Raw genomic sequence first — 24,793 nt, 5'->3', positions numbered from 1 at the left:
TTAAACAAATTCAATGAATATATTCTATTCTATGATGGTGATAAGAAAGTAGACCAATCAAAAGGAATTTGCTAGTAGTGCTTACCTGAAATGAGTCATTTATGGATTTAAGTTATTAAGTTCTAGGCTTAAGTTTTTAAGTAATATATTAGTTAACATGCTTAAAAACAGGGATAAATAGTATAGGTTCTCAGCAACAGGAAATCTTCTAAGTGACGAACATAGCCGTTTTCCATCTAAAAATGGCCGTATATAATATCGACGCATTTTAGGCCAGCTTTCGAACCAGAAACTTTTCTAGAGCAATTCTCATTGCTGACACGATCAGCATGGCGCTGATCGCGTCTAGGGAAAATAAAAAGAGCCCGCTTAATATTCAACTAGACCCTGGATGTGCAATCTGTATTATAGTGGGCGGCATTATCACTTGAAATAATTCAGTGGGAAGAAAAACCTATTAAATTTCAAGAAAACTGATTACATAAAAAGACAATTAAAATCAATTAATTTCATCTTTGAAAATAGGGACAATAACACACAGAAAAAACAAACATTTATTTCTACAATAGAAAATTCAATGAGATTTTTGACATGTTTTTCAGCTAAGATGTCATCAACATTTGCATTAACAGACGTTGTCTTCATTCTTAGGATGTTCGTTAAGTGTTCGTCGGTCAGTCTGTTTCTTTCATATTTTTAGTTTTTTCTTTAGTAATTCTACTAAAAAATACTACATGGAGTGAAAATGACTAGTAGGCTGCACAAAAATCACAGGCAGTCCACAAAACGGCCTGCAGGTTGGATATCCCTGAACTAGGCGAATAGAACACAATATAAATTAACAGCAGATCATGCAATATTTCTTTTTCTAATCGATAAGTTTTCATGCACAAGAATTACTACGGAGATGAGTTCAAGTTTACCCCTATACGTCTGATCCTCCATAGCCAATATTTGCTCGTAGCGGGGTTCAGTAACATAATATGTAACCTGGTCTTGACTTTTATTCAACAGGGGGTTCAAAGGTCTTTTCATACCTCTCCTTGGCCATGTCCCTAGATTAGTTATGTTAGTACAAATAGATAGAATTCTTTCCCAAAACAGAAGATAAAAAAGGAATAATATAGGAAATAATTAGAAAATGAGGAGAAGAGAAAAGACAGATAGAAGGAGTGAAAGACACAGATAACGAGAGAAAAAAAGACGAATTTGTCAAAAAATGTAAATTTTCTTCTGTCTTCTTTTTCTTTAATTTGGAGGGGTTCAAAGGTCTTTTCTTACCTTTCCTTGGCCATGTCCTTGGATTAGTTATGTAAGCACAAAACATAAAATGCCTTCCCAAAACAGACGACCAAAAAGGATGAAAATAGAAAATAAGAAGAAACAGGAGGGAAAGAGAAGAGACCGGAAAGAGAAAGAAAGAAATAGAACAAAAGTGAACTATGCAGAGAATGGAAAATGAAATTTCGGAAAAAGATTGCCTTTAGAAATTTCAGCTATGCAATTTTTTTTTTTTTTAAGTTTTATAGGTGACAATGAAGGAAGGAGGAAATTTAAATAAATAAATGTACAAAGCATGCATTTGAGCAATAAGTAATATGAATAGCACCCATTATAAATAACTTTCTTTTTTCTATCTTATTTTCTTTCTAGCTCTTTTCTACCTTGCTGTTTCGTTCTGCCTGACTTGAGACCTTTTTTCTTCATTTCTTATTTTCGTCTGAGCAAAAGAAGAAGAAAAAACATTGTAAACTGGACTTAAACACAGAAATGATTTTCAATCAGCAATGAGACGTTTTTCTTCTTGAGAGGAAAAAAGTGACTTTTGAGACTTTTTGGGACTTCCTCTTGAGTTTTTTTTTTGTCATTTTTGATTTTTGACAGCCAAACAAGGAGAAAATGATCACTGATAACTGAAAAAGCACATATCCAGCATTCCGAATTTTATAGGCAAAATAATAAAACTGCTTTCTCTAGACAATTTTAATTCAAAGTTAAATATAAGATAATAATATAAATAAATAATAAATGATATAAATGAAGAGAGCGTAAAAATAAATATAGTTACAGTTTATGCAATAAAAGTAAGTATAAATATAAAATATAACAAAAATGTTAGTAGTCCTAAGCAGTCAGTCCTTAAGATAATCAAATTCGAGTTACTATGGCTAGAGTTACACAGAATTAGAACATCGAATCAGGATTTCTGATCATCCAATTTATTGCTGTTCTATCTTTCTGTTTAATTTAGTCATCTTTTTGTTTAATTATTCTGTTTAATTTTTTCTTAATACTATTGTATGCCTGTATATTTTGTATACTATGTACTTATACATTGTATACTTTGTATGCCTCTCTTTCTGTTTAATTTAGTCATCTTTTACTTTTTCCAACAATAAAATTTTATCGTTTGGGGAGTTAATCCCATGCAACCTTTTACAATAAATCTTAAATTACAATCGAGATATTCATACCGCCCACAAAAATAATAGTAATAAACCAGATATATCGACACCACAAGAAACCCGAATTCACGTGAGGGAGAACTCTTACACGATTACTCAGTGATAAGGAAAGACAACCAAGGCCAACACTATCCATTAAATCAGTTGAGGGCAAATTGGTTAAGGTCAAATGACTTAAAATATTGGGAAAAAAAATCCATAAGTAGAATATTCTTCGCTACATATACACCATCTACTTCTTCGACACTATCAATTTTGTTCATATACTTTAAAAATATGTTTAACCTATACTTTAAAATTTGCGCTTTTATACTGTTTTATTTTAGCTTAGAAATTCACCAAAAAATCATTATATCAGTTTAAACATAAAAAAAGAGACTTCCTCGCCAAATAAACTCCATCCATAATATTGTATAAATTTGCTTAGTCTGTATTTTAAAGTTTACGATTTATATTATTTCACTTACACTTTGAAATTCGCGCGTTTATAATACAATATTTATGCTTTCCAATTAAAAATACAGCGCACATATATTTTGATAAATAACATACTTTGTTTCATATCCGCTCTTTACTATTTGGTCACCATCATAACTAGAAGGATATTCACGTATTTGCATTATAACAAAGCGATAGTCAAGACTTGACAATAATATAATTAATAGTAAGAGAGGAAAAAAGAAAAAGAATATAAAAAGTATTATAATAAAATAGTCAAAAAAGTATATAAGCAAAAAGAAGGTGAAAGAACAGCTTCTTTTATAAGTGTTGCAACAAACATTGTAAGCTGGTTAGGAAAACAGAAAGGAAAAAAGGAAAAAGAATATAAAAGGTATAATCATGAAATAGTAAAAACGTATATTAGCAAAATGCAAAAAAAGACAGTAAAAAGAGAAAAACACAGAAGGTAAAAGAACAGCTTCTTTTACACATATTACAACAAACATTGTAAGCTGGTTAGGAAAAAAGGGACGAAAAAAGGAAAAAGAATATAAAAAGTATAATGATAAAATAGTCAAAAAAGTATACAAGCAAAAAGAAAAACGAGAAAAAAAAGAAAAACACGGAAGGTGAAAGAACAGCTTAAGAGGAATATACTTTTAATGCCATACCTCGTGGAGAAATTACTTCATCCCTTTCTTCTCTATCCGGTTGTTTTGTTCTTTCTTCTTTTGCTTTTTTCTGTCGTTGATAAGTATCGGTACTTTTGGCGTCAAGAGTAGCGTGTCGCTTTTCTGACATACTTTGTCGACCGGGTTGATCTCGAGTAAACCCAGAAGCCGATTCTTCTAATGAAGTTCTAAATAATATAAATATTTATGTGACAAAAGCGCCATCTATGGAAGCCCGGACACATTGCACTCTATTTAAAATTTAAAAATTTGCGGCAAACAGGGAAAACTTTAAGTACACCAGTTTAAAATATCTTCTATATTTTCATCCTCCCTTGAAAAAATAATTCCGGCTCTTACTGAAGCTCTGGCCCCCGGCTCCAGATCTTCCCTCTCATCTACATACGGTGTGATCCCCCTCCCTGTGGTAGCACAGTCGATTGATGCTTTGGTTTAGAACAAGGGGCCCAAGGATCAATCACCACTGTGTCAAAATAGGGTTAGAGACAGCCTTACTACTTGCCCCTGCAAAAAAAAAGAAAAGAAAAAAAGTAAAACAAACAAACAAAAAAAACAAACAAACAAAAAAGTAAAACAAAAAAACTAAGACATCGAATCGACACCCCATGCGCTAACAATGGTTATGACAGATTATGGAAATGGTTATGGCTACGGGGAAAAAAACCCTACGAAACCAATTTTTTTTTTCATCCCATAGATTTTATTGAACAATTAATCTGATAATGAATTTAAATAGCAAATTAGTATATTACCCACACAAAACTTCAGAACTCCCTAGCAGTCGCCACAATTCACAATTTGGCCATTGGATTCATCACATTTACTTGAATATTTAATTTAACTTGTCTAGAGTATTAATAGAACAGTATTACTGCGAATCAGGTAAGAAGTGAGCCCTGCCAAACGCATCGCCTATTGTAAATGCAGAGTCCAACGAAAGGAGCACCTCAGACCTTCATTTGGACCTAAAGTTGGGTTTACTCTTCCACAGGGTTGCAACTGAGATTACGTTCGTACCATTTTTGGTATGTTTTAAATAAATGATTACTTTTTATATTAGTTAATTTTTCTCCCCGTTTATATTAATTCCATAAGAGTTTAATTTGTACAAAGGAATACAAAACATAAAAATTGCAGGATTTTCTTTTTGCATTTCTTTTTTGCAGGATTTTGCACATTTTTGTACATTTCCCATTTTTTTGCACATTTGCGGCACCAGGCACATTAGAAAGGCAAAATAAGATATTTTGACGAAATGAGTTTGCTATCTATTTTCACCACTAAGTTGCATGTATATGCTAATCTTTTTTTTCGTTGGAATTTATATTTACCTTGATAAAATTATCAAGGTACCAATTGAAGTAGGGGGGGGGGATGTTCAGACTCAGGAGCTATTAATACAAGGTAGATTTCCTTTCAGAGCAGAAAGTCTGCAAAGCATTTTCAGGAGGGTGCATAAAAGGTATTTTTCAGGCCATATAACGTTTCAAATTTCTCAGTATTTTGTTTTTTTTCTGCCTTTTAGGAGAAAGAGGGCTAGGACTCCTTGATCCTTCTTTGTGGGTATCCTGTCTTCTGATGTCGGTTGGTGCAAAAGGCGATAGACCTGCTTCTCCATGATAGCCACTCTAGCGTTTTGGACCAAAGGTATCTAAAGGGACAACCTCGAAAGCATAGTACCTATTTTGAGATAACGTGAATGCGACACTCCCTGGCGACCATGCTTCCTGATCCTGGAAAAGACCCGAAGCCAAAGATCATGGGGTAGGCAGCCTTCACCAATTCTCAGGTAAATTTCCTTTCAGAGCAGAAAGTCTGCAAAGCATTTTCAGGAGGGTGCATAAAAGGTATTTTTCAGGCCATATAACGTTTCAAATTTCTCAGTATTTTGTTTTTTTTCTGCCTTTTAGGAGAAAGAGGGCTAGGACTCCTTAATCCTTCCTTGTGGGTATCCTGTCTTCTGATGTCGGTTGGTGCAAAAGGCGATAGACCTGCTTCTCCATGATAGCCACTCTAGCGTTTTGGACCAAAGGTATCTAAAGGGACAACCCCGAAAGCATAGTACCTATTTTGAGATAACGTAAATGCGACACTCCCTGGCGACCATGCTTCCTGATCCTGGGAAAGACCCGAAGCCAAAGATCATGGGGTAGGCAGCCTTCACCAATTCTCGCCTTGTGCCTCCAATAGCACACTCAACTGCTTTTATTTTTTTCAGTCACAAGTTACTGTTTAGTTTTTTATAGCCAAAATTTTTTCTTATATTTCCAAGAAGTTACTTTTTGGGCTTACAAGATTTGATCTTACACTTTGAACCCCAAATCTCAGTATACTGATTTGACCCCCAAACAGCTCAGTTACAAAAACGAGGTAGAAGGGAATGAGCAAGAATGTAAATTTCTATTTCGCCAAGCAATTGTTTGCCTGCCCACATTAATTCTTTCTCTGTTTATACCTTCTTTCTTGTCTGCAACATTTTTTCCTTTTTTTTACATGCGATGTTGCCAAAAAAGAAGCTTCGCTATTCAGCATACGCTCCCAAATTAGCCATCCAGTACTAGCTTCATTACAATTATCTAATTCTTATTTTGATAAATATTGCTATTTCATAGGATAAAGCAGCTCTTTAGAAGTTGCCAGAAAACGCAGTAAAATTAGGTAACTTACTGGCTTTCATACGGAAGAGTTTCAGTGTCACTTGGGCGATCTGATTTCTCTGACATTCGATCTGACAACGCTGCATCATTAGTGCTATAGCTGTCTTTTCTGTAAGTAGGCGGATGACTTTCTTGACTTTCGCCCCTGAAAAAAAAAAAAAAAAATAACAACAAACTATCATTGTGTAAAGTGCTACTTTTCACGGGTCAATTTAGCTGATTTAAAGTTTATCAATATATAATCGAATTAAATTTTAATTTAGTCAATTCGAGCATAAATATGTACTAACTTAGAAACTAATCGGACCTAGCTCAGTCCCGTGTTTTCCTGAAATTCAGCATCAAGAAACTGATCTTTAACCGACTTTTTTGTACCTGTGCCCCCCCCCCTTGAAAATTTGATTCTTCCATTCTTTCTTTTTGTTTACTGTCATTTTCCATTTTTTATGCAATATTTTGGGATATGGTCAAATACGTGAATTATTTAGTAAATATTGAAAATTATCAAATAGACTTGGGGGGGGGGGTTCAGGCCTCCTGACTTCAGAGCTACCTGTTAGCACGACAAAGGACGTGTTAAAAATAAAAATAAATACTTTAAATTAAACGGAAGAATTACAAAGAAAATGTAAGTAATTACAGATAGAATCAATTAATATTGAGACTTCGGTGTGGAGAAGGAGGAGAAAAGTTATCCATTCATACAACAATGCTCCTCCCGCATGAAAATGAGGCAGACTGAATTTTCTAACATTTTTCATAGCAACGTTTATAGCACACACAAGGATTCTGATACCTCACTAGTGTTGGTGATTGAGCCTCTGATAATTTTTTTTTTTGAGTTCTGAGTTCTTTATTTAACATTAAAATCCATAAACAAAAAATTACTTCAAGACAATCTCCCCCATAAGGCTCCATGGCCGGTTAACAAGACACAATCTGTTTCCTTGTTATTATTTTTTTTTTACTGATTGTCAAACCGCTTGATCGGCTCCTAGCTGGTTTTACTACTACTACTAACAACTCACCGCAGCACCAAGCTGCCTGAGGCAAACACAGGTACGCGCACTCCTCCTCCTCCTAATCTTTTCAAAGCCTCCCAGGATTTTTTACATTTCCCTTATATCTTTCCTTATGACATCCTCCCGCCCAGACCATGGACGATCTGTTTTCCGTTTAGCCCATGACGGTTTGCCCAAAAGGACAATATTTCATCCTTCATGCGCAGAACGTGCCCAAGCCATCTCGGACTTTCTCTTAGCATAGCCCTAGATAGCGGGATTGAACCACACTTTTATAAAGTCTACTGTTTGAAGTAGGGTCAGTCAGTGGGGTACCACAGAACAATCTGTAGGCAATTTCTCTACAAAACATCTAGCGAGTCTTTCTCCGCTTTTTGGATCATCCTAGATCAATCTTTTCGTTACCTAAAGTCACTTTTTAATTTTCAATTATTCCTAGCCTAAGTGACTTCGTCTTTTTAAAATTAATTTTTAAACCTATTCTAGCACCTGAACTCTTAAAAACCTCTAAAAGTTCATTCATTTTGCTCACACTTCCATCTAGGATGCTTGATTCATCAGCATAATCTAGGTCAAGGAACGTCCCCCATTTTATTCAGTGTTCTCCCATTGCCTTTCCTGTGATCCTTAAGACAAAGTCTATCAAAATGATCCATATAAACTCCTCTGAGGGATAAAACACAACTCTGCTTAACTCCTGATTTAATACAAAACCAGCTGCTAACCTCATTTCCCACCTTCACCGGAGAAGCGTTATTCTCGTACATAACACTAACCACTTTAATGTATTTATCTGGTATACCATACGAAGATAAGACCTTCACTGAAGTTCTTCTATAAACATAATCGAACACTTGCTCATAATCTATAGAACTGAGGACCAAAAGTCTTTGATAACTCAGGCACTTCTCAACTATTAACCTAAGAGTGAAGATTTGGTCGACACATCCTCTACCCTTTCTGAAACTGCACTATTCTTCTTTTATCACTTTGTCTATAACATCTCTCAGTCTAAAAAATATCATATTACTAAGTAACTTACTATCTACAGAGACCAGACTAATACCTCGATAATTACCACACTCCCTCTTATCATCTTTCTTATACAGTGGTTTAATTAGGGTTTTCCTAAAATCGTTAGGTACTTCCCCTGTTTCAAAAACAATATTCAAAATCTTCAGTAACTTATTTCTAACCTCAGAGCCAACATATTTAAGAAACTCATTAACGACAGTATCAGCATCTTGGGCTTAAGATTTTTTTTGTTATCCTTTTAGTATTAAATAGAAAACAGGTTTTTTTTCAACTGAAAGTAAGGATATATATGAGGATACATACCGACATATATGAGGGGGTTTGCCCCCTCGTTAATACCTCACTCTTTACGCTAAAGTTAGAATTCTGTCTAAATTCCTTAAAAATGACCCCTGAATCACCCATACCGTTTAATTAGAATAAACAGCTCTTTCGAAAGTACAAAAAAAATTTAGCGTAAAGAGCGAGGTTTTGACGAGGGGACATATCCCCTCATATACTTAATGATTCCTGTTCGTTTTAAGTTTTAATGTTGCTCTTTGCTTTCAGTTGAAAACACTTGTTTTCTTTATTCATTTTCTGATAGTTTTTTAAATAATGCTGGAAAATCCGGCACACCTTCATGAAAATTCCCTTTCCCCATGAAAAAATTCCTCCATGGGAAGGTCCTTCTGTGTTATTGGTCTTCAAGAATTCATTTCTACACCTTTGAGAATTTGCTCAAAATTTTCGCATAGCTTAGTATATTTTCCGTACAATTCGTTTATTATTGAGTCTTTAATTTTTAAATTGCAATTCCATTAATTTTTAACTGTGAATCCTCTCAATTAAATTCCAGTACATATAGCTCCTTTGGTAGCTTGTGTACCGTTAGGCTGAATTTAAAATCATTTTCCATTTTTACCTTATGCCTAGTCATAATAAGCTTCAAATTATCTTGATAAAGAGTCCTTTCCTTTTTCATACCAATCCTTAAGGTTTCCTGAGATGAGACCCCCCCCCCCCAATAAAACAATCACATAATTTCGGACGAACATAATTTTTCGCCCGAAGTGAAGGCATGCAATCATACTTGAAGTGAATTACGTTTGATAATAGCCAAACACTTGAAGACTAAGGCTTGGTTTTACACTAAAGGCATTTCTAATAAAAGCCCAATGCAGCACCTCCACACAATCCTCTTTCATCACAGTCCCTCCGCTTCCCTGAAAAATCTATTTTTAATTTTTATTAAAATTTTACCGTTGGTAAAAACCATTATCAAAGTCATGTTTCTGATGACACTGAATGCGTTGATTAAAACAAACAAAAATAATTTAAAAAAACTAAAAAAATTCAATGACTACTTAATTTCCTAGTTGTTATTAATTAAAACTAGAGTTAATAAAACAAAGTTAACAAAATGTGCTTATAAGGAATTATCAAAAGGTGTTCAAAAAGATGCTTAGAATACCTTTGCTTCTGCATATTCCTCATGGTGTAGTCTTCTTGCAACAGAATATGTTCACCTTGAGCAGTGCTATATATAGATTGCCCCTTATGATGCTGGCCAGTTACCTGTCTTTGGCCACGAGACGAATCATATATTTGCGATGAGGCCGTAGTGTCACGAGTTGCCTGAAAAAACTGTGATTAGAGAAATAAAGGATGTCTCTCAGACCCGCTATAAGAGCCGTGTTTGATTGTTGAAATGTAACAATTTCAGCATTTTCTTCCACGGTATATATTCTTCTTATTTTTACACAGCCAAATCTTGTTCTTAGCATAATCAGGACTTCAGACCATTAATTATAATCAATAGCATGAGCACTAATGATGATCACACTAATAATCATTAGTACTCTGGATTTTCAGGATTTATTGCATACAATATAATTGACCAAAGAACGAAAAAGTTTTAAGTTTTAAAAGAAAACGTATTAACTCAGGGCGAGGGGGGGGGACCCCTGAGAATGAACGTAAATGAATTTTCTTTTTACTTTGGTTTTAGGTGAGATTTTTGCAAGCAGGTGCTTGGTTTGCCTATAAGGGTGGCACTGAGTCCTTTGTTGGCAAACCTTTATATGGATTATATTAAAACATCCACTATAAATGGTTTTAGGTTTTCTCCTTGTTTCTGGAAAAGATTCATGGATGACATAGTTTGCATTTGGAAACATGGTTTTGAATTCTTGGATATTTTCCGTAAACATTTAAACAGTTTTTTTTTTTTAAATATAAAATTGACAGTTGAGTTTGAAGAAGAGAAATAATTTACCCTTCTTTGATAGTTTATTAATCAAAAGTAATATCTATTTGCTCTTCTTAATTTTCAGAAAACCTACACAGCGAGATATTAAAATTTTCATTTGTGTCACCCAAGTTCGGTGAAAAGAGGGGTTGTAATTTCTCTAGTGAATAGGATCTTTAGAATTTGTTCAATGGAATCTCTGAATTCGGGATTATTGTATATAAGGGACATTTTCTTTTGCAATGGTTACCCAATAAAATTTATAAATGAATTAATCATTTATATTAGGCTTTCAGAATTGGATTTGTATAAAAGTTTTATCTCTTTATCATATGTACCGGGTTTGGGGCAAAAGCTTAAACGGATTTTTACAGAAATATAGCATTGATACATGTTTTCAGTCAATAAGACCTTTAAGCAGTTTCCTTAATTCTGGAAAGGATACGACTCGGGGCAATTCGGTTAGAGGGGTTTATAGTATTCCTTGTTGTTGTGAAAAATTTTACACTGGCAGAATTCCCCAACAATGGTTGGAAGATTTATTGAACATCGTAATTCAATAGAAAAGGTTCTAAAATTAAGCAAGTTTAAATTTAAAATTAAGTTTAAAATTAAGCAAGTCTCCTGAAACTTTTGTTTCGGCGTTGGCTGAGCATACTTTCTTCAACCCTGACCATCATGTAAAATTTGATGATGGGAAGCTATTGAAATAAAAAAATATAGGTTTGCAGATATTTCAATAAATAGAGATATAGTAAATTTATATATTTATCCGATTTATAACATTCTTCTTAAAAATTAACCAGTTGTTAACGAGGGTATTGAGTTTTTATAAAATTACCTAGGGATGAGATAAAATTCAGGACCAAGGAGAGTTGCGTCACTACTACAACTAATAACTCACTGCAGCACCAAGCCGCCTGAGGCCAACACAGCTGCGCACGCTCCTCCTCCAACCTAATCTATTCAAGGCCTCCCTCTTTGCACCCTCCCAGGAAGTTCCCATTTCCTTTAAATCTTTATTTATGACATCCTCCCAACCCAGAAGAGGAAGACCTGCTTTCCGTGTAGCCCCAGACGGTTGGCCAAAAAGGACAATCTTCGGCAATAAAAGTTGCGTCAGTGATAGCAAACAACAGGATTATTTCACAATAGAATAATTACCTTAATTTACATTACGTTTATATACCATTAAATATAATAATTTACATTTTATATATTTTTATTCAGTTGCTTTGGTGCTTTCTTCGAAATAACTCTATTAGTAACAGTAACCCAAGTGGTCTGTTGCAATAATTGTAGTTTAATATTGTGGTGGTTTTTCATGTGGTTTTGTTTATGTTAGTTTTTTAATCTTCGTTACTTTTACGCTGAATACGCCTCGTTTTTATACAGGCGAAATATCCGCTTCGTTTTTTTTTCGCTATTGGCTGAAGTCTTGTTTTGTCTGTTTTCTTCACTGAGTTTTCCCTCTTTGTTTCTTTGCCCCTGAGAATAGTTTGAAAGCCCCTGTCCAGGTGTAGCATGATTTAAGAAGGGCCCCACTTATGCTGTTTGGTCAAAAACCCATACGTACAGTTGCGAACCATGGTGCTAACGTACCATTTGCCGTTCTTGTCATAGGTTATGACAAATTTACACTGATAAATTGAGCCTTTCTATGACATTGAATGGATGCTACTAGTGAGGAGAGTGAATTCAACTTACCCTTACTGGGGAAATAAGATGTATAACTATACATAATTAATATATATATATATATATATATATATATATATATATATATATATATATACTAGCTGTTGGGGTGGCGCTTCGCGCCACCCCAACACCTAGTTGGTGGGGGCGCTTCGCGCCCCCCCCAAGCCCCCCCGCGCGCGTAAGTCGTTACGCGCCATAATAGTTACGCGCCATTGTAGTTGTGTCCCTATGTCCCACCTGTGAATATAGATATATATATATATATATGGTTTTAACTACGTAAAACTTGCGAATATACAACATTCTTTGCTGTCCCATTGTCTTTGCATATAAATAGATTGTCAGGTTTACCGACTCTTGAACATGCAACATATAATGGTCCATGGGAAAACAATCTGTATTCAGATCTATACCTCATGATTCTAATGATTGCCCTTGAGCTTTGTTGATGGTGATTGCTAATCGACCATTCCCTGTCCCGGTGTCCCGGTCGTCATTTACATCCCCCTGTTTCCCCCGGTGTCCCCGTTGTAGTTGTGTCCCTGTGTCCCGGTCGTCATTTATATTCCCTGTGTCCCGGGTCCCGGTCATCATTTGTATCCCGGTGTCCCGGTCTGTATATACATTCGTTTTTTAGTTTTGTTTTTCTCCTTTATTTTTTTCCTTTTTTTTTCTTTTTTAGCTTATTTAGATTTTTAGATTTTTTATTTTTTTTTATTAGTTTTTAGTTTTTATTTCTTTTTAGTTTTTTTGTCCCGGTCGTCATTTATATCCCCCTGTTTCCCCCGGTGTCCCCGTTGTAGTTGTGTCCCTGTGTCCCGGTCGTTATTTATATTCCCTGTGTCCCGGTCGTCATTTGTATCCCGGTGTACCGGTCTGTATATACATTCGTTTTTTAGTTTTGTTTTTCTCCTTTATTTTTTTCCTTTTTTTTTCTTTTTTAGTTTATTTAGATTTTTAGATTTTTTAGTTTTTTTATTAGTTTTTAGTTTTTTTTTCTTTTTAGTTTTTTTGTAGTTTTTACCTTCTTTTTAGTTTTGTTAATTTTTTTTTTTACTTGTGTCCTGGTCGTCATTTATACTCCCTGTGTCCCGGTGCTTTGTTGATTGCTAATCGAACATTCCTTTTGTCCTGGTCGCTTTCTCTTTGAGTGCCGTCATTTATTTTTTTCTTTTTTAGTTCTTTTAGTTTTTACCTTTTTTAGTTTTTTTTTAGTTTTTAGTTTTTTTAGTTTTTTACCTTTTTTTAGTTTTTTTAGTTTTTTTAGTTTTTTAGCTTTTTTATTTTTTTTATTAGTTTTTAGTTTTTTTGTAGTTTTTGCCTTTTTTTTAGTTTTTTTAGTTTTTTAGCTTTTTTATTAGTTTTTAGTTTTTTTTTGTAGTTTTTGCCTTTTTTTAGTTTTTTTAGTTTTTTAGCTTTTTTATTTTTTTTATTAGTTTTTAGTTTTTTTTGTAGTTTTTGCCTTTTTTTAGTTTTTTCAGTTTTGACGTCACCTGATCCAGTTTTTTCAGGTGACGTCACCTGATCCACGATCCACAGATCCACAGACAACTTATTTTTATATATATAGATAGTTTTTTTTTTTTTACTTATGTCCTGGTCGTCATTTATACTCCCTGTGTCCCGGTGCTTTGTTGATTGCTAATCGAACATTCCTTTTGTCCTGGTAGCTTTCTCTTTGAGTGTCGTCATTTATTAGTTTTTTCCTTTTTTTTTTAGTTTTTTATTGGTTTTTACCTTTATTTTAGCTTATTTTTCAGTTTTTTCCTTTTTTTTAGTTTTTTTTATTTTTTATTTTTTTTAGTTTTTTACCTTTTTTTAGTTTTTTTAGTTTTTTTAGTTTTTTAGCTTTTTTACTTTTTTTATTAGTTTTTAGTTTTTTTTTGTAGTTTTTGCCTTTTTTTAGTTTTTTCAGTTTTTTTTTTAGTTTTTTATTGGTTTTTACCTTTATAGTTTTTTTAGTTTTTTAGCTTTTTTATTTTTTTTATTAGTTTTTAGTTTTTTTTTGTAGTTTTTGCCTTTTTTTAGTTTTTTCAGTTTTGACGTCACCTAATCCAGTTTTTTCAGGTGACGTCACCTGACACATCCATCCACACATCCACAGACAGACAACTTATTTTTATATATATAGATATATATATATATATATATATATATATATATATATATATATATATATATATATATACACCTATAATATATATAATTATATTTATCTACATATATTCTAACAACTACTTGGGAACCAATTTGGCTTGGGTGGTAACCCTGCACACACCTTAAAATCCAGCCCTCTGGATGATACCAAAACAAACAGTTGAAATTTAAGTTTCATAATGACAATTTGCTAATTAACCTATTTTCTTATTAAAAAGACTAGTAATATATAATCAGGCGGCCAATACACACGAAACCAACATTTTATGCTAATTTATCCCGAAGTTGATTGATATGAGTTTAAAACATGAATTTTTCTACAACTGTGATTCCTAGGTTATACCAGTATAACCTAGGGACGCCAGATAATGCCAATAGCCCATTTCCAAGAAAAAAAATATTGAACCCTCTACCCCCCCCCCAAACGGCATAAACATGCACATTTCGCATCTCTTTTGACTAATAATTGTTTAGGGAGCCGTTTAAAATGATCAAATGACTGTCCCAAAAAAACAAAAGCGTTAGGTTCAAGTTTCAGATATGATTTTGATTTCTGGAAGTTGGCATACAAAAGTTTTCGAAGGAATTAACTAAAAAAATGGACTAAAATTGTAATTACAGCTATATTTCAGATATATATAGCCACTGTACACAGTGTTGGAAATGTGACAGTAGCCCATTCTAATACATAGGCTTCATAATAAATTTTAGAGGAAAAACGAGCAAACTATACTATGTTGAAATCAGGTTTTGGTCGAAGTAATTATAGGACTCTGGGTCCTGAAATCCCTTACATTGCGCTTCCTAGCACTGACAAAAAAAAATAACAAATAAGAGGTTCTACGGCTAGGTATAGTTATTTACGACAGAGGGCTAGGATCAGGATTTTAGTCAGGCTTAGGCGGATGATGACAAACAAAATACAGAAGTTACTAGTTGTAACTTGTTGGGGCCTGGAAATGAGCTTATTTTTTTTTGTGCCGGATCAGTCTGGAACTTACGGCTGAAGGTCCTTGAGCCAAGAGGAAGGTAGTGTAGAGAAAAAATTGATCCAGGACTCCCCCCTCACTCAAAAAAGCCGGAAAACCCTCTCCAAATCAGATCAGTGATTATACTTGTACATTCTTGGGCTAAGGGAAACCCAGTGCAAATGATGTCCTTACTTTACCAGTAGATCCTTCTGTGCCTCAGGAGGCACCCAGAGCAACGACGAAGAGAGGTCAGTCGTCCCTCAAATGGGCTGCTGACACAGCCTCTTCTCATTGGGTGTATGGACGTATTCTCGTCGAGAGGATCCCAATGGTATGTTCGGCGTAGTGTGTTCCTTATTTTTCCCCTTCACCGCGTTCCCGTTGGTTGCCACTGGAGGATGGACTTTGGTGTTCGGTCGTCTTTCATTCGTACAACATGTCCCAAGTATTTCCATCTTCGGATCCTGATCATGTCGACGACTAGAGGTTGCCCAGAAATTTAGCGTATTGTCTGGTTCGAGACATGTTGTGTCCAGTTTATGCTGAGGATTCTTCGCAAACAATGGTTCTCAAAGGCATAAAGTCTCTCCTCTTTCTGCTGATTCAACTTTCAGCATTCGCTTACATAAAGCTGGGGACATTACAGTTAAAGACTCGAAGCTTTAGCCGGTTTGAGAACTTTCCTGAGCACCAAATCTGTTTAAGCCTGGTGAACGAGCCACTAGCCTGTCAGATACGAGTATGATAGCAAAGGAAATATAGGGAAAAAATTTGGTTCTCTCTAAACGGGCATAAAAAAAGGACCAGAAAAGGGCCAATGTCTTTTTTTCCGATCGCTTCGTATTTTTAATACAAATTAAACTAAAGTCATGAGTACATCATTCAAGGACACCTCCCCTCCTCCCCCTCCCCTTTAGTAACCGATGGTGAGCAAGTGGAAGAAAAATTGAGTGCAAATAAAATTAGGGATTCTCTCTAGAATACAGAAAATCCTGATTGGCAGTAAATTTAGCCACCATGGATATACTAGATCACTTTTTCATTCCATAAGCTTCGATAAAAAAACAAAACAAAAAACAACACATAAAAAAAATAGACAACTTCACAGTAGGAGAAAAAGAAGTTATTTGCTTCCTTTACTGATATTCAAAAAGTGGGTCCTACTTTAATGAAGACGGTCCTTACACAATTGCAGGGGAAAAATATCAATAAAAGAGTCGATGATTAAGATAAAAACAAATTGAAGAGAGAAAGTCTTACCTTGAAATAACTTTCGTTCCTAGTTCCTACAAGTCGATTTAGCATTGGGTTTATCGCAGGTGGTGCTCTTGGCGGGGGTTGTAAACGTTCCTCGCTACTAGCTGCTGGCAGCACCAGAACTTGATTCCTATTTGAGTCTCTGTTATTGTTGGCACTTGGATTTTCTCCAATAAAAATTACGGTCCTACCAGAAGAATCACTATTTCCAGAATTATCCGTCACACCACCGTCTGATTTGTTTCCGTTTTCACAGCCTATAATGAAAGTGTTATTTTTTATGTTGAAGAAAACGATTTCGTAAGCTATCTTGCTTAAGCTATACTAAAAACAATCATTGTTACTTGCAACCTAGTAAAGAACGAACTCTACCCCGTGGTAGACGAAAATTAATAAAACTCGCTTTGAAAAAAAAAAACAACTGTCAATTGATGATGAACTGCCATTTGAATTGGATTCGGGTATGGTGACCAATATTTCCGTCAGTCTTTCTGGAAAAGTTTGTTGCAAAAACAAAACTTATAGAAATTCCGAAAAATATCCTGACACCACTCCCTCGAAAATGGTCAGATCGACATGAGAACTGTGCCATTGGAATCACCAAAGCCGAAAACCCATTTAGAAGCATTACAGCCCTCCATCCCGATATACAAGGAAAATCACTTTCCTATGGGAAGCAGTGAAGTCCCTTCGTGTTTTCTTGATATAATAAGCTGGCCGATACTCTGACTAATAAGGAAGAAGAACTCCTTCCTTTAATGGGTGTCAGTGAATCAAATCTAAGATATGCAATCAAACCTTGAGCGAAGATCATTTATCCGACTTCCATGAATCTTCCCTTCAAATCTAGAAATTTGAATGACCTCAGACCAACAATTTCATTAACATAATTTTACTGAGATATAAATCTACTGAGAAAAATCTGGAAGGTAAGAAAAGATAAGAAAAGGAAATAAGAAAGCAACCTAACATATACAAAAAAAACATAACAACACAACAACAAAAAAACAGAACAATGGAAAACTAGCAAGGGTAATAAATTTTGTGGGATTCCTTGAGACTAAGAAGTTGGAGTGTCCAGAAGTTAAATGAACCCTATCCACAAATTAATCTTTGGAAATTAGACTAGCAATAGACTCCCAAAAGACTCTCAACTGGATATTGGAGACCCAAAGCAAGGATAAATGCCAACGGACATTACTTTTTTCAATGTTTAATAAAACTCATGTAGCAAGGCAAATAAAATGAACAGGAATGAGGTTTACATATTGGTCAGTACTATAGCCTTTAACATCCGCTAAAATGACACATTCTTCAGCCTCCAATACTTCTAACAAATTAAACTAGTGTTTAGTTTAACAATGGTTTAGTGTATTACACATTAAGCATTAATATGTAATACATAATAATAATAGCGTTAGGTATTACACATTAATCGATCCAATGTTTTTTGTTGAGTTTTATCTCTCTTTGCTGTTTGTAATCGATTTAAATTTGAGTTACGTATAGGGAAGATCGGTAAATATACATTCAAAACACATTCAAATTGGACGACCAATATAATTAATATTATGGATTTTTTTCTCATTTATTGAGTTGTTTGTTTTTGTAATTAATAAGTATTTATTTTATTTTTTTAACAATATTGTTGCTTTGAGATCATGGCTTTCACCCTTATTAAAATTATTTTAGTAAGATGTTTAATTAACGACAATAAATTAACGTTAATTAGCGTTAATAATTTATTTAATTAACGCTTGGGATCTTTCGTGTTTGTTGAAGCTTTTTTAAGTTATGGTCACCCCAGACTAAAGCATAAAATAAAAATCTGGATGTATTACCCGACGAATTGCTAAGCATACTTGAAGTCGAATCTCTTCCAGAGCTATCACCAACTTTTCTAGCTACTGTAAGAGTTATACAACCCTGAACCGGTCCTTCAGAATGCACTAGCCTGCGCAGCGTTGACATCGCTTCACTATTTGTCATTCCAGCTAACGGTGTCCCATTAACAGATAGAAGTTGGTCATTTGGTTTAAGACGACCGTCTCGGGACGCAGCACCGCCATTGATAACACTTTTTATGAATATGCCCAAATCAATTGTAGTCTGATCTTGAGTAGCTGTTTTTCCCTTTACAGAAATACCTTCAATAGAGTAAAAAAAAGGTAAGAAAAGAGTTGGCTCTATTCCATATTGAATTTTTGTTTGATCTTCAGCAGCTATTTTAATCTTTACGCAAATAAAAAATTACTATGATAAAATAAAAATTTCTCCGTATATGAATCAAACGTACATGATCAAACAAAAATTACTCCGTAAAAACTACTCCGTATAAGAATTAAATAAAAAAGATTAAATAAGAAATTACTTTAAAAAATATACAAATAAATAAACATTAAAAAAATATGATTAAAATTTTTGTATGCTCTTCAGTGGCTATTTCAATCTCTACGCAAATACTGGTGAATTTTTAGCTTTTCCATTACTCAAGACGTCTTTTTAGACTCTTTCCAACTAGAGGTATACTAGGAACGTTCTTTAGGTAAAGGATGACAGATTTTCAATTACCTTCCTTTTCAGGAAACATCTAGGACCAAACAAAAAGCAGATAGTCCCTGAATGAGGTGGGAGGAGGTCTTAGGGAAGGATTTGAGGGAAGTTAAAACTTCTTGGGAGGGTGTAAAGGAATTTGAATAATTTGAGATGGAGAAGAAGCGAGTATAGCTGTGTTGGCCAGAGGCAGCTTGATGCTCCAGTGGGTTGTTAATAGTAGTAGTAGCAACAGCGGAATTTTTACCTTTACACAAATATTGGTAAATTTACATACTATTCACTTCCTTCGCAAGTTTTATACTGAGCCCTTAAAGAAGTCTTTAAAGTAATACCGTGTTTCTTAATATTTACCAGCAGAAAATGATTATCGACAGTAGTGGAAACTACTTTAAAACAATCTTAAATGCTTACTTATGTCAATAACAGAAGTTTATTATTTCACTTACCCTTATCCTCCGCTACTATGACGAACAAAAATAGAGCCAACTATAAAAGTTAACAATGTTTTCTAACATTTTTGTTAAATGTTCTTTTTTTTACATTTTTAGCGTATAATAAAGAAGAAAGGAGAGAAGCTATTGAAAAATTTAGCTCGAGTATAAAAAGTGATAAAAAAACGGCCCTAAGAACATTCATAAGTGTAATTATCCCCGAATGATTGCTCCATATGAGTTGCTAGTAGTAGTAGTAATAGTCAAAGTGATAAAAGCCTAATTAATTTTTGATGAACATAATATACGCTTAGCCCGCTGTAAAAGATGAGGCAATAATTTTGATAATAGTAATTTTGACGACTTTGATGATAGTTAATTAATAATAAAAGTTAATTTAAAAATTTTATAAAGTAAGTTAATAATAATATTTGCTACTAGTGATAACAGTCAAAGCAATTTATTATTTTTACAATTAACAATTCAAATTAATTAAAACTTGTATTAAATGGTTTGAAATTTGACGAATTTATTCCAATAAATATTCTATAGCATACCTTCAAGCAGATTCTGTGTGATTTTTGAATCAAATTGATAAAAGTAATGAAAGAGAGAGATATGTAAAGAGTAATGTAGAGAGTAATTAAAGTTAATAAAAGAGAGTAATTAATGTAGAGAGACTACATTACTTCTGTAAAGAGTAATGTAGAGAGTAATATGTAGAGAGTAATGTAAAGAGAGATCATCTCTCATCAAATACGGACTGCATATTAATCAATAATAGGGGGAGGGGTAAAGTGAACCAATGGACTTTTAGAACATAGGTCAGTAATTATGATCTTGAGTAAAAATGAAATTTCTATTTGTGTTCCGTGTGTTTATTTTCTACCTAACTAATGGGAAAAAACTCAAATTATACTTAAAAAATAGCGGGAAAAAATTCAAAAAAAGGACTGACTCTACCCAAATCGATTGTCGCTTGACCTTCAGTTCTATTTTTCCCTTTATAGAAATACCTTTGTTTAAATAAAGCTCAATGAGTTAATTGTTTTTGACTTTGTTTAATTGACTCAATGAATATTATATTGAGTAGACTTCATTGGACTGAGAGACAATGAGATTCATTAGCATCATTTTACTACTAATTTTCCAATTTTAACTATGTGTACAAATTATGATTATAGTTTTGCGATTTTATGGCCGCTGATTGTTTCTCATCAATAACGCTCGATAGAGCGATAGAAGGACAAAGACCGTGAGGACTGCGGAAGAGGTGGCCTGAAAACTTCGATCACCAAAGCAATGCAGAGAGCAGTACAAGATAAATCGTCGTCAGATCAAGCCCTGCTTCATACCGTTAAAAAAAAGTGGACCTAATACGCCCCGAGAGAAGCAACAGGACATAAGCAAATAGCTGAGAATAGGTATTGGCTAAACAATGCTTTTTTAGATTAATTTGTTGTTTTTTTTAAGTTAGCCGTTTCTCGATATTATTTCGGGCACGATAGAAAGGCAGGGTTTTCTTTCTAATGTCTCACGTTGGGCTTATAGGGAGACGTTCCGGTAGAAATATTTGTAATCGGAACATCCATTGGTCGACTAATCAAGCCAAAAGTTGTCATAGCAGATACTGACGATATTAGTACAGGTGATACTGGAGATGACATTTGTGTTCCTCGAGGTTCAAGGTTCAATCAGAGGGAAAGAATTAAAAATTATGAAACCATACCTTAAACTTAAAATACTGTAAACTTAAAATCGCCGTAGATGGACATTTGAATAATTTAAATAACCTTGCTGATATTGGTGCTCCTCAAGGTTCAATATCAGGTATGCTTTCATTAGGTCAGAAAACAATGTTTTTATATTGTTGGTCTTTGGTGCTTTAAAAAGAAAGAACAGATAAGTTAAACTCATCTGGTACTACACGTTATAAAACAAGGGCTATGTGAAATAAATTATTTACTGAACATGATTAGCCGTAAAAAAAACAAAAAAAAGTTTTGTTACTCATATAAACCTTAAAACTCCTTTCAAGGCCATATTAGTCGTACTTCTCAGATTAAACATCTGTGATGTAGCTAAAAAGCGTTTAACTATAAATAGATTTGGTACCAATTGATTAAAAAAGGAAAATTCTTCATATCTCATTTTTTCTGTTTGTCACTGTCAAATTGGCAAGCATTAACTAGCACATTACCTCAATCGTTAACCCTGAAAAACGTAACGTTAACCCTATAAAAAGCCCGTCTTTCATTATATAACCAAAAAGTATACACATATATGGAATTTTTCACGCTTAGAAATGAGACAGAACGGCTAAACAATTATGGATGGAAGGGGAGAGGGGGAATGGCGTGCCTATTAACATTGATAAAAATCGACAAAAAAAGAGGTTATTATAGTTCTGATATCAGATGACATGTGTCCTACACTGTCATCTGTAGATGTCTGTGCAGTCTTTTGTTCCGTCGATAAAAAGTACAAATATTGGGAATATATTCGTTTTAGGTAAAAGTTGAACTTGCAGATTAAAAAATAGATATCATACTAAAATACGCGAGCAAATGGTATAGAATGGGGGAGGGGGTTGGGGATTGGATCTTTTCTCTTCAAACGAACTTTTACATAGTTACTTTATTTGCAATTAATATACAACCGTATCTTGAATGAACAGATCCAATTGAACCATTGTATATAACTTGAAAATAAAGAGGAAAGTAAAAAGTAAATATACCAGTTAAAATTTTTTTTTTCAAGCGCTATGTTTAATCAATATGAGTCGTTTGCTAAGCGATTCTGAAATGGAGAATCAGCATTATAATGCGTATCAGGAAGATCAAAGAGCAACTGAACATACATTGCCCTATTGATTTTCTTGTTTGGATACGTCACATACGACCTTTAGGCGTTACAGTGACGATATAGAGCAGTCATCAATGTTAGCAACTTACAATACCAAAGGCGAAAGATCCGACTACCAATACAAACAAAATGAGGGCCCCATGACAAGGTCGGTGTCCCTATCGAAAAGAGGGAGACCAGATCGTCGCTGTTATGCCTAAAGGCCGTATCTGACATTTTGATGCCTCTGAGCAATTTGCAAAAAACGTCTGATAAGATGTTCTCAAATGGGGGATCAGCAGGATAATGTATATCAGGAGGGTCGAAGTGTGACCGAACATATATTACCCAGCTGATGTCCACGGAGGATTCCTTCTATTTATATTATATTACTATTCAGTATTCCATTTAATTATATAATGAATACTGGTAAAATCCAACACTGCACTGTGTTTTTGTCACATTCCACAGTTTGCAAAGCGCACAAAGGTCGGCAGCTTAGGCCTCTTGCCCTTGCATGACGTAATCACGGTGTTATCATATAACGTAAGTATTTTTGAAGACCAAGCTGCCTCTCCACGACGTACAAATAACAGTTCAAATAGGAATAAATTTTTTTGATCACATACACACTGATCGTTAACAGCACATAGTCTATGCATGGCGATCTCTGTAAGTGATCAAAATATCCAGAGATTTTTACATTGTTTTCACTGTCTAATAAAAGGCTTTATCCCTATTTGAACTGTTATTTGTACATGTTATAATATATAATAGAAACAGAGGAAGAATGTATAAAAAAGGAAAAAAGAATACTAAAATCTGAAACAATAAAAAATTAATAGGAGCAATAGAAATGGAATTGAGCAGATAAATAAGAATGGCCTACCGAGTCCCGCTTTTTCCGTATCATGAACAGGAATGTCCAGCGTCAAAATCTCTTTATTTCTAAAATTGGAAGATCCGGAAAGACTTTCAATACTGACGCCCAATTTTCTTGGCAATGCTGGACTCGACTCCACAACATCATGTCTGGAAACAACGAGATGTCCAATCCCTTTTTGTGGAATGCTTCGGAGTATGGAAACAGCTTCCTCTTGTGTTTTGCCGGTAATGCTGATACCATTAACTTCTAAGAGACGATCGCCAGCTTTCAGTCTTCCGTCTTCTATTGCAGCACCCTAAATATTATTTATTATTTTTCTATTATGTTATATTAAATATATATATATATATATATATATATATATATATATAAATATATATATATATATATATATATATATATATATATATATATATATATATATATATATATATATATATATATATATATATATATATATATTATCTATTAATTATTATCTATTTATAATATCATATATTATTATTATCTATTATATTATATTATTTATAGTATTTATTATTATATTATTATATCTGTACAATTATTACTACAATAAAGAAAAAAGCAAAATACATATCTACTTAATACAAATCATTATAGTATATATTAATAAACATTGAAATGCTTTTTATTCTAATTATTAGAAATTCAAAACAAGGAAAACTTTTCTGAAATAGAAAATGAAAATGATGAACTAATAACAGTTAGACAGCTTTAGCAATAGAGAAATAATCCAACAAGGAAAAAAAAATCCTATTTGAATGAGTACCATTCGAACTTGAATGAGGACCTTTACATGATTTCCAAGCATCTAGAAAAAACAACAAAACTTCAACATCATACCCGGGGCATGCAAGTTACTACGCCGATTAAAATGTACGAGTACCCAACAAAACAAAAACATATAGCATGCCTACAAAATAATATTCCAACTAATGAACATTTAAGCGAAGTAAAGTTAAAGATTAAAAAAGTAAAAAAAATAAATAAACAAAATGCAAGTATTCCTCGACTTCAAAATTCCCTTTTTTTCTATTTGTTTTGAATATCTATTCTTTCAAAGTAATTTTTTCTTTTCATTAATTTTAAATCATTTTTTAATTTGATCATTAACTCGGGATTTAAACTATAAAAGCCACTTACACTTATTTTATTAAAAAGATGTTCACAAGCGAGTCCAGAAAGATTTCCCAAGAGACCTAATATACGTTTGACCTAACCGACCTAACCTGAAAGACCTAAACATGTATGTTTGGTCATTTACTTGCTTAAGAACTGGAGGCCTGACACAGATTTTTAAACACAACGATAAGGAGTAAATGATAAATGTAGTGAAAAAACAAATCTCGATAAATACATCCTAAAAATAGAGGTCAAGACTCTAGAACTGGATGCTTATCTGTAACTTCTTCTTCTAGGATTGTTAT

At 33.7% G+C, this 24,793-nt stretch overlaps 1 protein-coding gene across 1 annotated transcript in view; it reads right to left on the bottom strand.

Annotated features, from left to right (window-relative positions):
• LOC136038372 (partitioning defective 3 homolog) overlaps positions 1-24,793 on the bottom strand; it is a 183,756-nt gene that overhangs the window by 60,315 nt on the left and 98,648 nt on the right. Inside the window, exons 9-14 of the mRNA XM_065721442.1 lie at positions 23,349-23,640; positions 18,470-18,775; positions 16,632-16,885; positions 9,766-9,929; positions 6,266-6,400; positions 3,578-3,765 (exon numbers count right to left, since the gene is read on the bottom strand). Of these exons, the coding sequence (XP_065577514.1) occupies positions 3,578-3,765; positions 6,266-6,400; positions 9,766-9,929; positions 16,632-16,885; positions 18,470-18,775; positions 23,349-23,640 (1,339 nt within the window). The remainder of the gene's footprint in view (positions 1-3,577; positions 3,766-6,265; positions 6,401-9,765; positions 9,930-16,631; positions 16,886-18,469; positions 18,776-23,348; positions 23,641-24,793) is intronic.

The sequence above is a fragment of the Artemia franciscana genome, chromosome 18, assembly GCF_032884065.1.
Source record: "Artemia franciscana chromosome 18, ASM3288406v1, whole genome shotgun sequence".
Lineage (NCBI taxonomy): Eukaryota > Metazoa > Arthropoda > Branchiopoda > Anostraca > Artemiidae > Artemia > Artemia franciscana.
Note: the sequence above shows the minus strand (reverse complement) of the source record. Positions and strands in the feature narration are given on the sequence as shown.